The following is an 18,367-nucleotide window of genomic DNA, read 5'->3' as shown; positions in this document are numbered from 1 at the left end:
CTCCCCGCTTTCCCAACCACCTCCCCGCCGCCCTTGCAGGTATCTGTGTTTCGGTGGGGAATCCCAAGAGCGGGGAACAGAAAGGAACCAGCAGCTCTCGCTAGCGGCTTGCGCAGCGTTTCCCGAAACGTGAGCCTTCCATGCTGTCGGTTCCAGATTATTTTGTAACTTTAAAAAAGAAGAAGAAGAAGAAGAAGAAGAAGAAGAAGAAGAAGAAGAAGAAGAAGAAGAAGAAGAAGAAGAAGAAGAAGAAGAAGAAGAAGAAGAAGAAGAAGAAGAAGAAGAAGAAGAAGAAGAAGAAGAAGAAGAAGAAGAAGAAGAAGAAGAAGAAGAAGAAGAAGAAGAAGAAGAAGAAGAAGAAGAAGAAGAAATTGAGTGGCAAACCCCGCTCCCTTTGTACACCTGGCCGACTCTAGAATAAGGCTGCGATCCTAAGCACGTTGACTGGGAAGTAAATGTCTCTGGGTTTCGGCAGGGCTTGCTTCCAAGTAACGCTTCGATCCCCAACTTCCTTGCGTCCTCCCCTGAAATGAAGCCTTGGCGATTTCAGAGGGATTTGCTTCCTCCCGAGTCGGCGTGTCTTAGGATCGTGGCCTGAACAGGGCTGAGGCCCCCTGTAGCTTCCCGAGCGCCTCGGGGCTGCTTTAGAGGTGGATCTGTGAGGAGGTTTCGAAAGACCAGGCGTTTCTTCCAAATGGCATCGGAGGGACCATTGTATGCTGGCTTGTGGGGTGGCCGAGGAGGCCCCGCAAGGTCTGGCAGCCTGATCCTGAGTTTTCATGGGAAGCGAGTCTAGCTTACTCCCAGGTAAGTGTTATAGGACTGCGGCCTCCGTGGCAAGTGTCGTCAAACTCCATGGGCCTTCCTTCCTAGTCCGGCTCAGTGGCTCATCGACTCGGAAGGAAGGCCCACCGCTTGCTTCCCCCCTCCATGGAACTTGCTTCCAAGTTCAGGGGCGTGCAGCCCGATCCTGTGCCCCCGGCAGGAAGCCCCACTGAGCTCCAGGGGGCTTGCTTCCGAGTCCATGCCCTCCTTGGAGACTTTCGGAGTGTCGGTCCTGACGCGTCTGCCTCTCTCTTTGCTTGCAGAGCCGGCCTTCGGGGAGGTGAACCAGCTCGGCGGGGTCTTCGTCAACGGCCGCCCCTTGCCCAATGCCATCCGGCTCCGGATTGTGGAACTAGCCCAGCTGGGCATCCGGCCGTGCGACATCAGCCGGCAACTGCGCGTCTCGCACGGCTGCGTCAGCAAGATCTTGGCTCGCTACAACGAGACCGGCTCCATCCTACCGGGCGCCATCGGGGGCAGCAAGCCGCGGGTCACCACCCCGACGGTGGTGAAGCATATCCGGACCTACAAACAAAGGGACCCCGGCATCTTTGCCTGGGAGATCCGGGATCGGTTGCTGGCCGACGGCGTGTGCGACAAGTACAACGTGCCCTCGGTGAGCTCCATCAGCCGCATCCTGCGCAACAAGATCGGGAACCTCTCGCAGCAAAGTCACTACGAGTCCTACAAGCAGCACCAGGCAGCCCCGCAGCCCGCCCTGCCCTACAACCACATCTATTCCTACCCCAGCCCCATCGCTGCAGCGGGGGCTAAGGTGCCCACCCCACCTGGCATGCCCACCATCCACGGCACGGTCCACATGCCTCGGACTTGGCCCTCCTCCCACTCCGTCACCGACATCCTGGGTATCAGGTCCATAACAGATCAAGGTAAGAGCCTGCGACCCTAACTGGCAACCCACAGCCAAGGGGGCCTCCCATCTCTGAAGGAGCTACTTAGGAGCATTTCCCATTGCCTTCTGCTCTCCTCCTTTGGTTTCAGAACCCAGAACCTTACTATGACCACAATATTCACCTACAACTAAACCGAAATTATCTATTACTTTGACAAGAGCGATAGACTGGCATTTTGATCTTGGACACATCTGCTTAGATGTCAGCTTCATGGTAAATAGTGGGATTTGCTTCCAAGTAAACCTCAGGCCTCCAAGATCCTTTTCAAAATTGTTGTGTGTTGTGGATGTGTGTTGTGGATACAGTCCCTATTTACCCAATAACAATTTTAATCAAATAATAAATAAAACTACCATTTGTTCCTGGTGAAGAAAAATAGCACAAATCTATAGGGATGTGTTCACAATAATTTTCTATTATTTTGACATGTGGTTCAGTTTCTGATAATGAATGAGATTGCCCTCCATGGCTCATAATAGTCATGGTAGTAAACACATACATTTGGAAGGAACACATTGTCTTGTTTACCACTAATAAATAGTTGCCAAGAAATGTATACACGATAAATGTAAATTAAAATTACTTCCTAATTAATTAATATTAATTCAGATTAAATGCATGAAATCAAATATTTCACAGTCTGTATGTATATGTGCCAGCATATCTTTAAAAGCAGATACAGTATATTTCCTTTTAATGTTTGCAAACTCAAAAAACCAGACCAAAAAATCAAGGCAGCTGAGCCAGAATTCCTGAATTTAAGCTGTGCAGCCCAACCCTATGCATGTTTACACAGTATGTTCAGTGGAGTTTAACACTGGAAGTCAGTTCTTTCCAGGTTAGCATGTATAAGATTGTACCCATAGGTCTGTCTATTTAAAATGTTACATGAAACCCACATGACTTAAGCCGTATGTACAATTACTCATTGAACTCGGTGAGTAACGCTCACTGAACTCTGTGGGCCTTACTCCCAAGTAAACATGGTTAAGATCCTGGCAAGCAAATTGTTTTTAAATGGGCCTGCATCTTATATATGGCACTGAGTTAGAAATATTGATACTTGCTAATGTGATATACCACATCTATTCTGAAGAAATATGTGCAAAGCTGCCTAGTTCTCTTCATATATTTACCTGATGTAAATATTGCATTACCCAGCATTATATACCAGGTAATAATACTTTTGCATACTCTAGTATAGACTTACAATAAGGAACTCAACAAAGACCATTCTGTTCTAGCATATAACCTTTGGCAGACTAGGGCACATTTTCCCAGATGCATTCAGTGTAACCCTCTGTTGCCAGAAATTGATATAGATAGTATAATCATGTGTGTATATGTTGTGAAAAAAGACGTAATATACAAAGCATATAGTGTTCTTAAAAAATAGACGAGCTAAATAGTAGTGTGGGAGTCTCTAAGACTGCAATCCTAAGCACACTTACCTGGCTGTAAGTCCCAGTGAGATCAGTGGGGCTTACTTCTGAGTAGGTATGCAAAGGATTGCTCTGTAGGCGTGTTTACATTTTCTGCCAGGCCTTTGTGCAAGTTGTTTGCCTTCAAGTCGGGGATTCCTCAGCAAAAGCATCTCCTTGAAATTACAGGGAAATCCACCTCCAGTTCTCGCAATCAGGCCAAATTTGCTCAGACAGGAAGTTCAAATGTCACCTAATTGCTTTCGTTCTTCTGCTTCACTTTGTTTTCCTCCAAAGCGGTGGTCCAGAAAACTGAAACTCCTGATGTTTAACTAGCACATTTAGCCCCTTCCGAGGGACCGCGACTCTACTCGCTTTTGCTGACTTTGTTCCAGAATCCCAAAAGTTGCAGTTTAAAAAGGAAAGGGGGGAAAAAACGTGTGTTTGTTGGGTAGGAACCGAAGTGTCCTAAGACTAAGCTCGAATGAAAAATGGAATAAAATATTTACCCAGATGATACTATCCCTCAACTCAAACGTATTTACACAGAAGTCCCACATATTTAAAACCCGTAGTAGTCAGTCTCTCTCATTCTCCCCCCCCCCAATATTCTATGAACCACTTTTTCACCGTATACTGGATGGCAACTTGACTAACACTTTTAACCGCTCTGATTTGGCAAATAAATAAATAAATAAATAAATAAATAAATAAATAAATAATGGAATCCTTAACATGATTGCTAATATGAGATTCAATTTTAAAATGTATTTTATACCGTTTTGCTTGTAGAGGGCAAATAATACTTTCCATGTAGTAAAACGTTGAATTCTACACACACACACACCCTCCGCCTTTGAATCTTTGAAGCCTGAAGATTCCAAATTAGATTCTTACAGGAAAAAAAAAATACAATCCGCTGGTCGTTCCAGCAGCACACTGTAGCTCTAACGCTTTGTTGCAGAATGGAGAAAATATTTGCAAATGTTCGTTATGTATGTGTCGGGTGTGTCTGTGTGTGTATGTGGGGGGTGTTGGACGAGAAGCTGAGAGAATCGGCGTGATTTCCTCGCTTATTAGCACCACATTGGTCAAGGCCTCCAATATAGGTAGGGAGTCCAGAGGATGAGGGCTGAATGACAAGGTTTCCCATCTCATCTCCTCCGGCCCCCCGCCCAGCTCGGCTGCGAAGCTGCATCTGAGGGCTGTTTCGCTCTTGATTTATAGGAGAGGCTGACCTTGCTGACACAGAGGAAGCCCCTATTCATGGGAAAGTGAGAGATCAGCAGAAAAGGGAGCTTGCGAGAGACAGCTCGGTTTCTTAAGACAACTTCAGGCATGTGCCGGGTGGGCTCTCGCCAGCCACTGGAAACCGGTTGCTGGTGGTCTCTGGGCCGAGAGAGAATTCCCGCTGAAAGCACTCCTCTGCTTTGCGGATCGCAGCTACAGCCTGTGTGTCCGTGCGGGGCTCCACGTGTGATTGTGGAGAAGGTCTTGTGTCCCTGTCGACGACCCGTAGAACTTTCCTTGCCCTTTAAGGTCACTCGAACTTCGAGTCTTGAAGTCACCCAGTTCGTTCTCGACATCGAGCTACCCAGCAGCTTGGTCTAACTCATAAAAGCCGAAGTGTTTGCGGCTGAAGAGTTCCGATCACGTCTTAAATCCAAGTATTTCGGCTTAACTGGCTTACTTGCGGATCTTGCAGCAGGATCCTCAGAAAGACAGGATCTGGGAGGATCTCGGCCGTTGGCAATTGTCCTAAAAGCACACTGATTGGGGAGGATTTCCTAGTTGAAATTCACGGGGTTTGGTCCCACTCCCAGCGAAGGTGTGGGATCGCGGTGGGGACCGCTTAGATCCTACAGGTACTGACTTGGAATAGAGTAAAGCTGTAATCCCATGAACCTTTTCCTGAGAGTAAGCCCCATTGTAGGACTTAATTTATGATTAAACATGACATTGCACTGCATGCCAGTTCCTTTGATTCCTCTGGAAGCTACTTCAGAGCAAAGGGCAGTGGATCATAACCACATTTGCACAGGATGATCAACCGCCCCCTCCCCCAGCATTTGAGGCCCCCCAATTTTATTGATAGATTTATTTCAGTCTTCAACCAGCATAACCCTCATTTTATTGAACACCCCAAACCTAATAACCCCTATCTCCTCTCAAAAGTGTCTCACCTCTCCCCTCACCCACCAAAATTAAGTGAGGAGTCCTCAGGCTTTCCCTTGGTCTGCATTCCTGCATTTGTAAGAAGGTTTCTTTCTAGGAAAATGTGTTTAGGGATCGCGAGAGAGATAAAGGTATACGATTTCTGTTTCTCGGTAGCTGTTGCAACAGCCCTTTTTTCCAAGAACTGCTCTCTCAACGTTTCAAAACAAAAAAACTCGGCAGTTATTTCCGAGTTATCTTCCTTATAGGTCTCTTCCCTTCCTTCCAAGGGGGCTGCGGGAGGGGCGAAGTAACAACTGGTGTCAGTAGTCCATCACACCGACCTAAGAAATAATTCATTATGTCCAAGATAGTTATCACTACGCAGCGCCTGTCAGCGAGAGAGGATGATGGGCGAATCTTAACGGCTCTGGAGAATTTCTTAATTGGGTTAGGCCCTATCATTTCCGCCTAGCCTGCAAAAATGAAATGATGGACCGGAGAGAAAAGCGCTGAAAACTCCGAGGAAAAAGGATTGTCAGGTCTGCCCATGTATATGCATTTGCTTTTTAAAAAATGCATCCATTTGGAAGTAAGCGCTAATCGCCATTTCCCCAAAGAATGCGTTTAGCGCGGAGTCATTTCAATCCCAGTCGATCAATTTCTGCCCCCACCCCCACATATACGTCGTAAATTCAATTCTGCCACAAAGGTAGGCAGCAGTCTTCGGCTCACCTATTGCAGGTTGATCTACTGGCATTTATTGAGGCCTGAAGCCACAATCACATATATGTGCTTATAGATACATAGATAGATGTATAAATATTCAGGTTAATTCTTGCAGTATCTAAGCGAATGGCCACCCAAAGCCCAACCTTTTTTAAGTGGTGGCCTTTAAGCCTGGGGAAGTGAAGGCTATCTATCTGACAGTGATGCAACCCGATCCATAACATAGGCAACATATTATGGGAAACTGTTTTCCATTGTAATTGGTGGGTATTCTGCACAATCCTTTGTGTTTAGGGTGAGGCTGTTTGCGTCATTAGATTTAATTGCATTAAAATTGGCTTAAATATGTATGGAAGTACCAGCTGAACTGGCTTCTGTACAGTCAGTGGCATCATTTTCTTCTCTGGAAAAGCGAGCACCTTCGTGGTCTGAAAATATTTTTGAAGACTTTTATTTTGCAAAACATTATCTTTGATATTTAAGGAAGTTCACATCACATATTTACATAAATTTGGTCAGATTTCTATCCAGGAGTACTGGGAAATTTAAAAAGAGAGAGTGTGTGTGGTTTTTGTTGTTGGTTGGTGTTGTTTTTAAGCAAGTATCCTTTTGAGTTTCCAGCCAAATACTAAAAATGAAAATTTTACCTCGTGAGAAATTAAAACCTGTAACAGATTTATCACCATGCAACGCCTCCATTTGGTAATTGTCTCGTGGATTGTAATGGGGCGTTGTTGGAATGTTCAGGATTGCAACTTTGAATTGCAGCTTTGATATATCAGGGATGCAAGCTAGGAGAAGAAATTCAGTTATATGTCTTAATGTTTGGAAGATTTACGACTCTGTCCTTGCTAAGTTTACTCGGCAAAGTCCTACTGAAGAGACATCAAATTTGATCCATGTTGTTTACTCAAAAATAAGTACTCTAGGTATTTGATTATAAGGTTGTAGCCTCAGTTGCTTCCCATCAGCGCACAAAGGTGGCAGCTTTAAACAATCTAAGGGGACCTTACTTAGGAGTAAGGACCATTGAAACACGCGGAGGTTTACTTCTGAGTAAGCATGCATAAAATTGTGCCACAGCGCCGGGAAAAAGTTTTCTCGCTTAGCAGGTTGACTTTATTCTGGCATGGCCTCCTTTCCCCTCTCCTCTTTTACTGTCCCCACCGTGGTTCACCGATGTGTTCTGAATTTTCAAAGTAAGGGCTCGATGAACAGGACCACTGGACCTGTTCGGTGTGACAGGTAACGTAACAGCCGATCCGCTTTGAATGATCGTATGGACTCTTAAAAACTTAAGTTGTACCCAGTACTCTCTGCAAAAATGGACAGTGGACCACGATCTCCCATCTCCCCTCGCCGCCCCCAGAGCCCCCGTCAGAGAAAAACACTTTACGCCGGGGAGTTGGATGGATGCAGAGGCTTCATCGAAACATTAAAAGGCTCCTCGAAAAAATGATGTGTGACCTAATGGTAAAATGATAGCTTGAACATAGAAGGTCTCTGCGGAGTTAAATTGAGTTTATTCCTTGGGAGGGACATTTAGCACTGGTGGTTTCTGCAGAAGTCAGCAGTGTGAAAGAGGCCTTCGATTTTCTACGTTTGGGATTTTTTTTAAAAAAATAATGTGTATGTTGGATGGCGCAGAGAAAACCGATCTACAGTTTGGCTAAGGTGACTGGCTAGGCTTTTAGCCCTGATTTCAATAGACTTCGCACTTCAATGCTAAATAAACTTTCTTGGAAGTAAGTTCCATCTAAGGCTATGAATCTGCAATTCTAACGACATGTTAAGTTCGATTGGACTCACTAGGGGCTTAAATCATGATCCGAAACATATTACATAGAAACACGTTCCATTAAAATAAAATAAATCAATTTGAGGCTCCAATCCTATGCTCATTTGCTCGGGAGAAGGCCCCATTGAACTTAATGGGACTCACTTTCGAGCGTATATCGGATCCTGCTGCACAGCTGCGACACGCAGGCTTTCCTGGGAGTAACCGTCATTGAATATGGGGGCTTACTTCAAAGCAGGCATTTATAAATTGAGGCTGCAGATGTGGATATGACTCCAGTTCCGTTCTAATCAATAGGTCTTGTTTCTAACCATCTGCAAATTTAATCCTAAAGACATTTTTTCATACAGAAATCGCATTGATATAAACTTGGTTTCACAGCCTTCATTCCCCAGAAGCAAGTATTTATGCAGAGTAATAGAGCTCCGTGAAGGGTTAATCTGAAATCTTCCCGCCTCGCCCAGTTTATACCCCGATCCTTAGCCCGTTTCTTTGGAAGCAATCTCCATTGCTTTCAATAGGATTTAGGTCCAAAGTAGTCTGGTTAGGAATAATGGGTCTGTCAGCGATTCAAGCTGCATTGACTTGGAAATCTTTTCCGTGGTAATGACTAGGGCTTGCTCCCGAGTAAATGCAGCAAGGAATGGGGTGTAAGCCTCCACTCTTCCTTCTGTGCATCCGTTGCCAATGTGGTGTTCGCAAACCTAGTGCTGTTGCGATTTCTATTCAATTGGTCGCGGGAAAGGGCGTTCTTTCAGAAAGAGTGTTGAGAATCCGGATCCCCCAAGCGGGTTGTGCGAGTCCTTCTCTGGGGCAGACGCAGGCAGCCCTTCCTGCTCATTCCCATGCACTTATTTGTGACCGAAGCTGTAGTCAACCTTATGTTCAACGAGTGTACAGTGTCCACAGATACAGAGCTGTACACGGCTACAGTGACCCACCTTATGTTGAATACAAATACAGCTGCACACTATCTGTACCAGGCATTAGAGGGACCTGTACCTTTTAAAAATGATCACAAGTGCAGTCATTCACACAAAAACTCGTGCCAGCCTACAGACATCTGTACACGCCTACAACATAACGTCTGAATAGTCCAAGTCTCCTATTATTATTATTACATTTATATCTCACTCTTCTTCCAAGGAGCCCAGAACCGTGTACTACATACTTAAGTTTCTCCTCACAACAACCCTGTGAAGTAAGTTAGGCTGAGAGAGAAGTGACTGGCCCAGAGTCACCCAGCAAGTCTCATGGCTGAATGGGGATTGGAACTCGGGTCTCCCCGGTCCGAGTCCAGCACTCTAACCACTACCCCACGCTGGCTCTCTTTTAACACGGGCTTCCTTCAGAGTAAACCTGGGCAGGATCCAGCTGCTCGAGAGCCTTGCGCCAAGGGATGCTTGCTGCCCGCCCTCACGCTCCTTTGCCGTGTGTTTGCCCACAGTGAGCGACAGCTCGCCCTACCACAGCCCCAAAGTGGAAGAGTGGAGCAGCCTGAGCAGAAGCGGCTTCGCGGCCACGGCCCAGCACGTCGCGGTGAACGGGCTCGACAAGGGCTCCCTGGAGCAAGAGGCCAAGTACAGCCAGGTAAAGAGACCGCCGAATGCAGGGGAAGAAGGCGGGCCGCGGGGGGGGGGCTCCTTGGGGCGGGGGAAAGGATCCTGCTGGCGGGGAGGCGAGGAAAGAGGATGGGGGTCCGCAGGCCGAGTTGACGGCGAACTGCGCCCGCCTGCTGGTACCGGGGCTGGCTGGCTGGCTTCTGCTCAGCACACCTGGGTGAAGCAGTTGTAACATGCTGGTGGCGCAAAAGCGTTTGCAAAGGTCCAAACTCTTGCCAGGCAGGGCAGTAAAGACACCCCAAACTAGAGTACCTATTGATCTGACCTGCCCCACCCAGGTCAAAAATCGCCGACAGACCATAGTCCATGGAATAGGAAAGCCAGGATTTGAAGACCGACTTTAGGCGCTCCCCAGGGACTCCAGTCCGGTCGAAAGTATTCTGGGTTTATTTGTTTTTTACATCCCCTCGCTTGAGACAACGCAGCCTTCTTGGGAATCTCGAACGGCTTACGAAGCTGCCCAGAATTCCAAAAGGGGCAACTCCGTAGATCGCGGAGTTATGCATATTTACTCGAGAGCAAGCCCCACTGTGTTCAGTGAGGCTTACTCCCAGGTAGGTATGCAGGGGATTTAGCAGGGGATTCTGTGACCTTGGCCCAGATCTGCTTAAAGGTTGTACTTTTTCAGGGGTTTGAGAGTAAATGATGGAAGCCAATGAAATGCACTTCTGGTCTGGATGCATCTCTGCATTTGCCTTCTTGGCTCAGCTCCGGGAAGGAAGTAGAATAGTTGCATAAGAGATTGACTGGATCTTCTTTAAAATATTATCCAGAGTCTGACATTTGGGCACAAAGAGAGGGGAGCCCTCCACCCTCATGGGAAGCTTCTCCGCCCCTCGCCGTTAGATAAGAGGGCGGCCTTTGGGGCGAGAAACTGGAGCCCACTGCTCCTAGCTGGCAGGTGTCCTTCCCGCCGTTGATGACCAAAGATGCCTTGAAGCAAAACTGTGCCTTCTTCCTGAGGAGCGGACGCAAGGGACGAGTATGATCCAGTGACTGAGCTCCTGAGCAAATCGGCATCCTCCAGAGCGGCTTCAAGCCAAAACCCCGTTTGCAAGTAAAAAAGACAATCAATGGCTAACACGAGGAGGAAAATTACTCAAAGTAGTCCCATTGGAATTAAAAGGACACGTTAGGTAGGCAGTGCCCGCTACGAGTGATTTTCCTCCTCATATCAGTCCGTGATGAAACTGCCCTTGGAGTGAGGCCTTTGCTTTAGTAAGGAAGCTGGAGGGACAGTTCCATGGATCTCCCACCCTGCGGTTAGGTGTAAGCGAAGGAGGCCGAGGTTCGCCCGAGAGAGCGACGTCTCTGGCCGTATTCAAGGCTTGTTCCGAGGGCGCAGTGAGGGTCCTTCTCTGGCCTCTTCAGACCAGGATCGGAGCTTCCTCCACTTTGCGGCGCAGGTCGTTCAGCGGGGCAGTCCTCGGATTTCTGCCCCACTCATTTGGTTTCGGGGGGACGGGGCTAAGAACAACCGCGTGCGGGATCCAGACGAGAGTGAAACCGGAGTGTTTGGATTTGTCACCCAGCTTTGCTTTGTGCTGCAGTCCTGGCTGAAGTCGTGTGGAGTAAACAGGGTCGTATTGCCTAACTTGTCTGAAGTCAGTCCGGGTGATTTTGGGTGTGTTTAATTTGCTCAGCTTTGAAATACTTCCGAGGCTGTTGCACACCGCCTCAGCTAGTCCTCCAGTAGGTAGCCAACTCCAGCAAGGCCAGGCCACCCTTTCTGCCACAACAAAGGAGAGGAGAGCTGGTCTTGTGGTAGCAAGCATGACTTGTCCCCTCAGCTAAGCAGGGTCTGCCCTGGTTGCATCTGAATGGGAGACTTGATGTGTGAGCACTGCAAGATAGTCCCTCAGGGGATGAAGAAGGTTTCAAGTTCCCTCCCTGGCTTCTCCAAGATAGGACAAGATTATTATTTTTTTGGATAGGACAAGATTTTTTTTTTATTGAACCAACAAACTACCAAAACATACAGTACGTTGCCAAAGCACAATTATATACAAAGTGGTTGTTTATACATGATATATCTACAAAGATTTACGCACAAGGTTTTGGAAACCCACCAGGTTATGAAGTATATGCAGGTAGTACTCTAACTCGGGGCGGGCGGGATTTCAAGGCACATCTCCAAGATAGGGCTGAGAGAGATTCCTGCCTGCAACCTTGGAGAAGCCACTGCCAGTCTGTGAAGACAATACTGAGCTAGATAGACCAATGGTCTGACACAATATATGGCAGCTTCCTATGTTCCTATGTTCCTAACGCAGTGGACCAGCCATCAGCCACTGAAACCTGGGCAAAGAGACACTCTTAAGAGGGGTGGCTCACTGGGTCTCTTGCATTTGGCATTTACATTTAGCAGGAGCAGAGGAGGCCACAGTGCCTCCCCTCTCTTCTCCCTTGTGCTTCTGTTTAGACTGTGATTCTCTTTGGTATATGGAACCACTTCCTGATTCTTTATCTCTTTCCTTTTGTTATGTAAGCCATAACAAAATGGTTATGTTTTGTCTGAATTTTTGTTGAAAAGTAGTATATAAATATTATTTGGAATGACAACAGATTATTGAGTGTTTTGCCTATATTTTGTTAAATTTAGTTTAGTTCTTTTGTGGCTGTGTGTATGTACTTTGTCTCTGCAGCACTGGAACAGAATCTATCTCCCCGCCTTTTTTAAAGGAGCAAATAAAAGTAGGGCTGATTCACCCAACAAAATATTCCTTCCCCTCCCCAATACATTATATATCAATTTAAATCATGTGCTGCATTCTTTGGGCACCATCCAGTTAAGAATATATTGTCATATTGGTTTAAATGGGAAAGACATACAATTCTACCCCATTTATGCTGACTCAGAGGTAAGGCCTACTCTGTCCAATGGGGGTGATTCCAGAAAAAGGAGCATAGGAACATAGGAAGCTGCCATATACTGAGTCAGACCATTGGTCTATCTAGCTCAGTATTATCTTCACAGACTGGCAGCAGCTCCATCCCCTGAGGGAATATTTTTCAGTGCTCACACTTCTAGTCTCCCATTCATATGCTACCAGGATGGACCCTGCTTAGCTGAGGGGACAAGTCATGCTTGCTACCACAAGACCAGCTCTCCTCTCATAGGATGCAGCCTTAAGCATGTACTCCACTCTCCCACTGAAATCAGTGGGATTGCCAAATGCATAACTTTGGCTGTAATGTGCCCTTTGAAATGAGGGGGACTACCACACTAAGGTGATAGTCATAGATCATTCATAAAGGCTCTCAAGCTTACTTAGAATCATAATATATCCTTGTTTGCTTGTTTGTGTATTTATATCCCACTACATCGTCCAATGGGGTTCTTTAGGTTGGTGGCACTACATATTTCTGGATTCATTGTTTACCAACCCTTTTATTCTTAAACTTCATTTTTGGAAATGGCCACTCATTTGATCCCACTCCAGAGATCCTTGTATGTAACAGAGATACATGAGTATTGCTCATGTGTTGTATCCATGTGTTAGTTTGTATCTTTGCCCCATGCCACTAACTGCAATGCATTAGTTTCTATCCAGAAGGGTGATATGCTTGTGAAAGTTTCTTTCCGAGTATGGATGGTCATCCTTTCATGATCAAGATGCATATTTTTAAATCACAATCACATTTTGATTTATTTTCACATAGCATAAAATCCACTGCATGGAAGCAATCCAGTTGGTTGATAACGAACATTTCTCAGTTTGTGAATATTTAGTGTAAAATGGAAAAAAAACACCTTGTGTATGCCATCCTGAGTTTCTTGGAGGAAGTATGATGAACATAAAAATAATTTGTGATACCAAATTAGTAAACTGATATCTGTGACTGGATTAACTTTCAGTTGGATTAACTGGATTAACTATCATAATCAACCATGTACCATTCCATTATGTCCAGCATGACTGTCTATAGGAACAATTTATGCCCTCCAACCCCAGCAACTAGGAACTAACCTCTACAAACTTAACTAAACTGTAGACCAAGAATGAGACCATTTAAATTTTGAGCAATTTAAAAAAAAACAAGAATTGTAATCCTTAAAGTAGTTTCAATGAAAATAGTGGGCAGCATCCAGATTTGTTAGTCACAGCTAAGCACAATTGAAATCAATGAAACAAGTTAGTCATGATCAGGGGCGTTGCTTGGTACTTAAAGTTATGTTTCTTTTAGATTGTGAGCCCTTTGGGGACAGGGATCCATCTTATTTATTATTTCTCTGTGTAAACTGCCCTGAGCCATTTTTGGAAGGGCGGTATAGAAATCGAATAAATAATAATAATAATAATAATAATAATAATAAAGTATCCAGGGCCTGGGCCCACAGCCCCTCTTTTGATAAATCATACTCCCACCAAGAATAATTATGTATGTTTCTAAAAATGCTCTAAGACAGGGCTGCCCAACTTCGGCCCTCCTGCATATGTTGGCCTACAATCCCCATAACCCATGGCTATTGGCCACTGTGACTGGGAATTATGGGAGTTGTAGTCCAGAAACAGCTGGGTGGCCTAAGTTAAGCGGGTCTACTCTAATATGATAATAAATACACCACCTATGAAGGTGGAAGCAGCTGAGAGTTAGGTGAGGTGAGAAACTCTCTGTGCAGGTGCCTCCACTGTTGCACTTCTTTTGGGAAGTGATTGTGGAGGAGGGAAGTGACTGATGAGATTCATTGGGGGCTCATGCCCCATAGGCTACCCCCTAGTGACACCCCAGCCATGACTATCTTAATGTCAATCAGATTTAATAATGACTAATTTATCTGGATGCTGCCAAGGTTTTATCAAACACTTCCACACAATGGTTAAGGAATCCATGTGCATTGCAAAGGATTCTGGAGCATGTTCTAGCATGCACTCTCAGTTTACATGGGCAGCAGCCATTGTCCCACAAATCTGACAGTTCATCATAACATTTGTTCATACAGTCCTGCAGCTGTGCACTGCAGTGCAGAGTAAGGTGAGTAATGGCATGGTGAGCATTGAGAGATACTTGAGTAATAGTGATCAAGTGGTACTTGGGCACTGGTGGTCAATGGTGGACCTTGAACTCCAGGAAAAGCCTGTCCACCATCACTGATCTTCTCACCCTGAGAAGCTTCTGAGTAACCCCAGACTCCTAGGAACATAATTTGAAAACCACTTATTTAACCCATAGGTCAGCTAAACTGAAATACTTGGATCTAAAACTGCATAGTTTCTTTATATTGGTCATGTTTGCTTAGCACAAAATAACCTGAATTATCTTGAACTGTTCCCTGCTAACAGAACAAAGAGGCACCTTTTAAAAGTGGTGATTCTCTTTATTTAGCAGGGGGAGAGCAACTGGCCCTATCTATCCCCAGAACAACATCCCTTCAGTAGCTGTTGCTGGTGTCTCTTATATTTCTTTTTTAGGTTGTGAGCCCTTTTGGGGACAGGAAACTATTTTATTTATTTATATCTATGTAAACCACTTTGGGAACTTATGCTGAAAAGTGGTATATAAATATTCATATCATAACAGTTTAGAAATTGTCTAGTGGCAAAATAAATGTGTTAAAAACCTTAAAAGTTGTCAAAAAGGAATTATCTCAGGTCTCATACAATTTCTAGTACAAACAGAATTGATGCAGCAGAATGCATTACAGATTGTATTTTGAATGCTCTAATATTTTGAATGTCTACAGATTGCGGTGGGATTATATGATTTGTGTGGTCCAAAGCTTTTTTTGGTGTGCAGAGGTCTGCATGGTTACAGGCAGGAGTCTCTCCCTGGAGATGTCAGGGAGTGAACCTAGGACCTAGATGCTCTTCCACTAAACTATGGCCCCATCTGCTAAGGGCAATATCTTACAGTGTTCACATGTAGTCTCTCATCCAAATGCAAACCAAGGCAGGCCATGCTTAGCACAGCAGGCAATTCATGCTTGCTTGAAACAGATTTTGGATGTGCATGAAACAGAATTTGCATTTTATTTCAAACTCGAAACACAACACAGAGGGCCAAAACATTTAGTCAAAATAGCAATCAACCCGGTTGTTTTGAAGGAACAAAACTCAAAACATTTTGAGTGTTTCAGTCATAGGGAGCAATGGGGGAACTTGAAACACTCCATTGTTCCCCATGTTAGGTCCTAGGGACACCAACATGGATTGGGTGGTAGGTCATGATGGGTGCTACCTACCATCTAACCCACAAAAGACATGAACAAGCAGGCAATTGTAAACAAATTTTTATCCTTCCCCCCAAACCCCCATAGGATCGCAAGCCAATCAGAAGCCAGTGCCAGAAAACCAATCAGCAAGGGGAAAACAGGCCTCCAAAACGGGCACTGGAAAGTCAAAAAGTTTCAAATCAAAACGGGGTTGTTTTTGTTCCAAGACCGAAACAGGCCCTTTATTTAAAGGATGTTTTGTTTCAAGCTCAAGACACTTGAAATGGCCTGTTTTGAGTCGAAACTTTTCAACATAGAAATGTTTTGCACATCCCTACTTCAGTTCCTTATTCAGGCTGCTGGGAGCCAAAAACACACTTCAGATTTGTTATTATTCCATTGACTGCAATTCACATGTGTATGATTGGGCCTGTGGAAAGCACACTCTTCTTTCTTGCAGGAAGATGATAGCAACTCCCACTTCTCTTGATTTAGACTTGAGACTTCTATTGAATTTATTGCAATTCAAAGTATATGTACCTGGGAGTAAGCTCCATTGAACATATGGAACTCACTTATGAGTAAAGATACATAAGATTGCTCCATAATAACGTTATGATGTTATTATCATCATAACATGAAACTGGAGGCTTCCAGTGGAAGTAAGGGAAGGAGTCTTTTGAAGAACGTTCCTCTTCTCTTTTTGGAAGTGGCAACTTGGTGGTGCAGACTGCAAAACCTGTGCAGACCATGGACCGAGTTTCCTTGTTGCTTTGTATTGCAAGGGATCAGTCAAGTAGTTTGCACTTTAGGGCAGGGGTTCTCAGGCTTGGGTTGGACTACAGCTCCCATCATGGCCTTTGGCTATTGTGGCTGAGCATGATGGGAATTGTAGTCCAATGACATCTGGGGACCTAAGGTTAGAAACCCCTGCTTTCAGGGGTGTAAATCCTCCCTAAGCATTCTCGAGATTTCCTCCTCATTTTACTGAACATTTGTCCCCTCCCCCACCACCAATGTTACCTGATTTCACCACAGGGTGTTTTTCCTCTCCTATTACTATCCTTAAAATGGGGGTAGTAATACTGATTTTACAGTGTTGTATGAATTGCGGAGATAAGTATGTGGAACACTTAATGAAAAGAGTGTTATGGAAATGTGAAGTATTCTTATTACAGTCTGGGTTGCTGAACAGATACCTCCTCCCTCAACCCTGCCTCCACATTAATGTTTTGGAGGTATAGCGAACGCAATCCATATACAATACATAAAGAAATACATGCATTCACCAAAACTTGATGGATCAGGGTGAATACGGTATGTTTAGTATTGATCTTGGCAGTCAAGCTGAGGTTCCTCTACTAGTCCTGTTGGAGTTCCCTGATGAGGGATCTCAAGATCTGCTTGTAGACAATGTTGGGACTCATATGCATAATCATTTGAAATACAACTATAATTCCATTGCTATGCCCAGAAGATGATTAACTGTTTTCAGGAATGATTTCATGACGTGGCACCATAGCAGCTATTAGCAGCTATATAAAACTTCTGTGATTCATGCATTTGAGTAAGCAGCTTATTACTCACCACACACAGTGTTAATTTCTCCAGAGCTTAAGTCATTAGTACTAGAACAGCAAGCCTTGCTCAGTATAAGTGGTAGATTAATTTATTAAAGCTTTAACTGACTATTTGGTGGGAGGCTGCAAGCCAATACATATTGGTGGGCCTGAAATTTAAGGGTGCACTTTATTTTTTGAGGCAATTTTGGTTTTAATACTATTGAAAAGAGAGAAAGAAAGAGCAAGCAAGCCTTTCCATATGTAATAAATAATAGCATCAGTTTATTAACATAAAAATAATCACATACTCTTTTCAGTATTTTTAAAAAGCCTAATAAATTGAGTTTTGGTAATATGCAAATAGAAGTAAATTTAATCAATTGATTAACTGATTAAAAGATAACTACAAATATTTTATTCAATGGGCAGCCCCTAATTGTTACTTTCCATGGAAACAGAAAGCAACAAGTCTGTGTTTACATGCCACAGCAGAAAAATATAAAGTTGGTAGTGTTCCCAGCACACTAGTGAGATTTGGTTGCATTTCTGGGTCTTTATGAGAATGTACCTAGGATGGACTGATTATTTATTTATTTAATTAGTTTATATCCTGCCCTTTCAATGATATCCTGCCCTTTCAATGAACAGAGAAGATAATGTGATATAGAGACATTATGGGCATTTTTCCTGCCTTACTATAGTAAAATATGTGTTTTGCCTGTGGGTTAAGGGCTGAATGCCGTTTCCCTAATCTCCAGAGTTTCCTGAATGAAACCTGATTACTCAAATTCTGTGCAGGAAGCCGTGGTTTTGTAATTGCATCCATAGAACATAGGCTGACCTGAAGTTAGTGGGACAGATTCACCACTTGAATCCCCCAAAGTTTACACCAGTCTGCCCCAGGTCGGTGCGGTTGTCAGCAGTGTAAAAATACAGGGAAGATTACTGTGCCTTTGGTGGAAGGATGACAAAGGTATTTGCCTGAGTAATTTTAGATATGTAGCATGTTCTTTACGTTATTCGTCAATGCTGTTCAAACACTGTTATGATCAACGGTCTAATCTGATTGAAGTTTCTGTACTTGTGCTGCTTTTAGTGATACATTCACAATTCATTTATTTGAAAAACTCAGCTTTTCAGCACATGGACATGGTGATCTAACTGACTAATGTTCCATTGATGCCCCAA

General features: G+C 44.4%; 1 protein-coding gene across 1 annotated transcript in view; it reads left to right on the top strand.

The window, feature by feature from the left end:
• The first annotated feature begins 1,024 nt into the window (after positions 1 to 1,024).
• PAX9 (paired box 9) overlaps positions 1,025 to 18,367 on the top strand; it is a 50,357-nt gene continuing 33,014 nt past the window's right edge. The window contains exons 1-2 of the mRNA XM_053311034.1: positions 1,025 to 1,715; positions 9,289 to 9,431. Coding sequence (XP_053167009.1) covers positions 1,025 to 1,715; positions 9,289 to 9,431 — 834 coding nt within the window. The remainder of the gene's footprint in view (positions 1,716 to 9,288; positions 9,432 to 18,367) is intronic.

This window comes from Hemicordylus capensis, chromosome 1 (genome assembly GCF_027244095.1).
Source record: "Hemicordylus capensis ecotype Gifberg chromosome 1, rHemCap1.1.pri, whole genome shotgun sequence".
NCBI classification, from domain to species: domain Eukaryota; kingdom Metazoa; phylum Chordata; class Lepidosauria; order Squamata; family Cordylidae; genus Hemicordylus; species Hemicordylus capensis.
The sequence above is the reverse complement of the archived record's forward strand: the minus strand, read 5'-3'. Positions and strand labels throughout refer to the sequence as shown.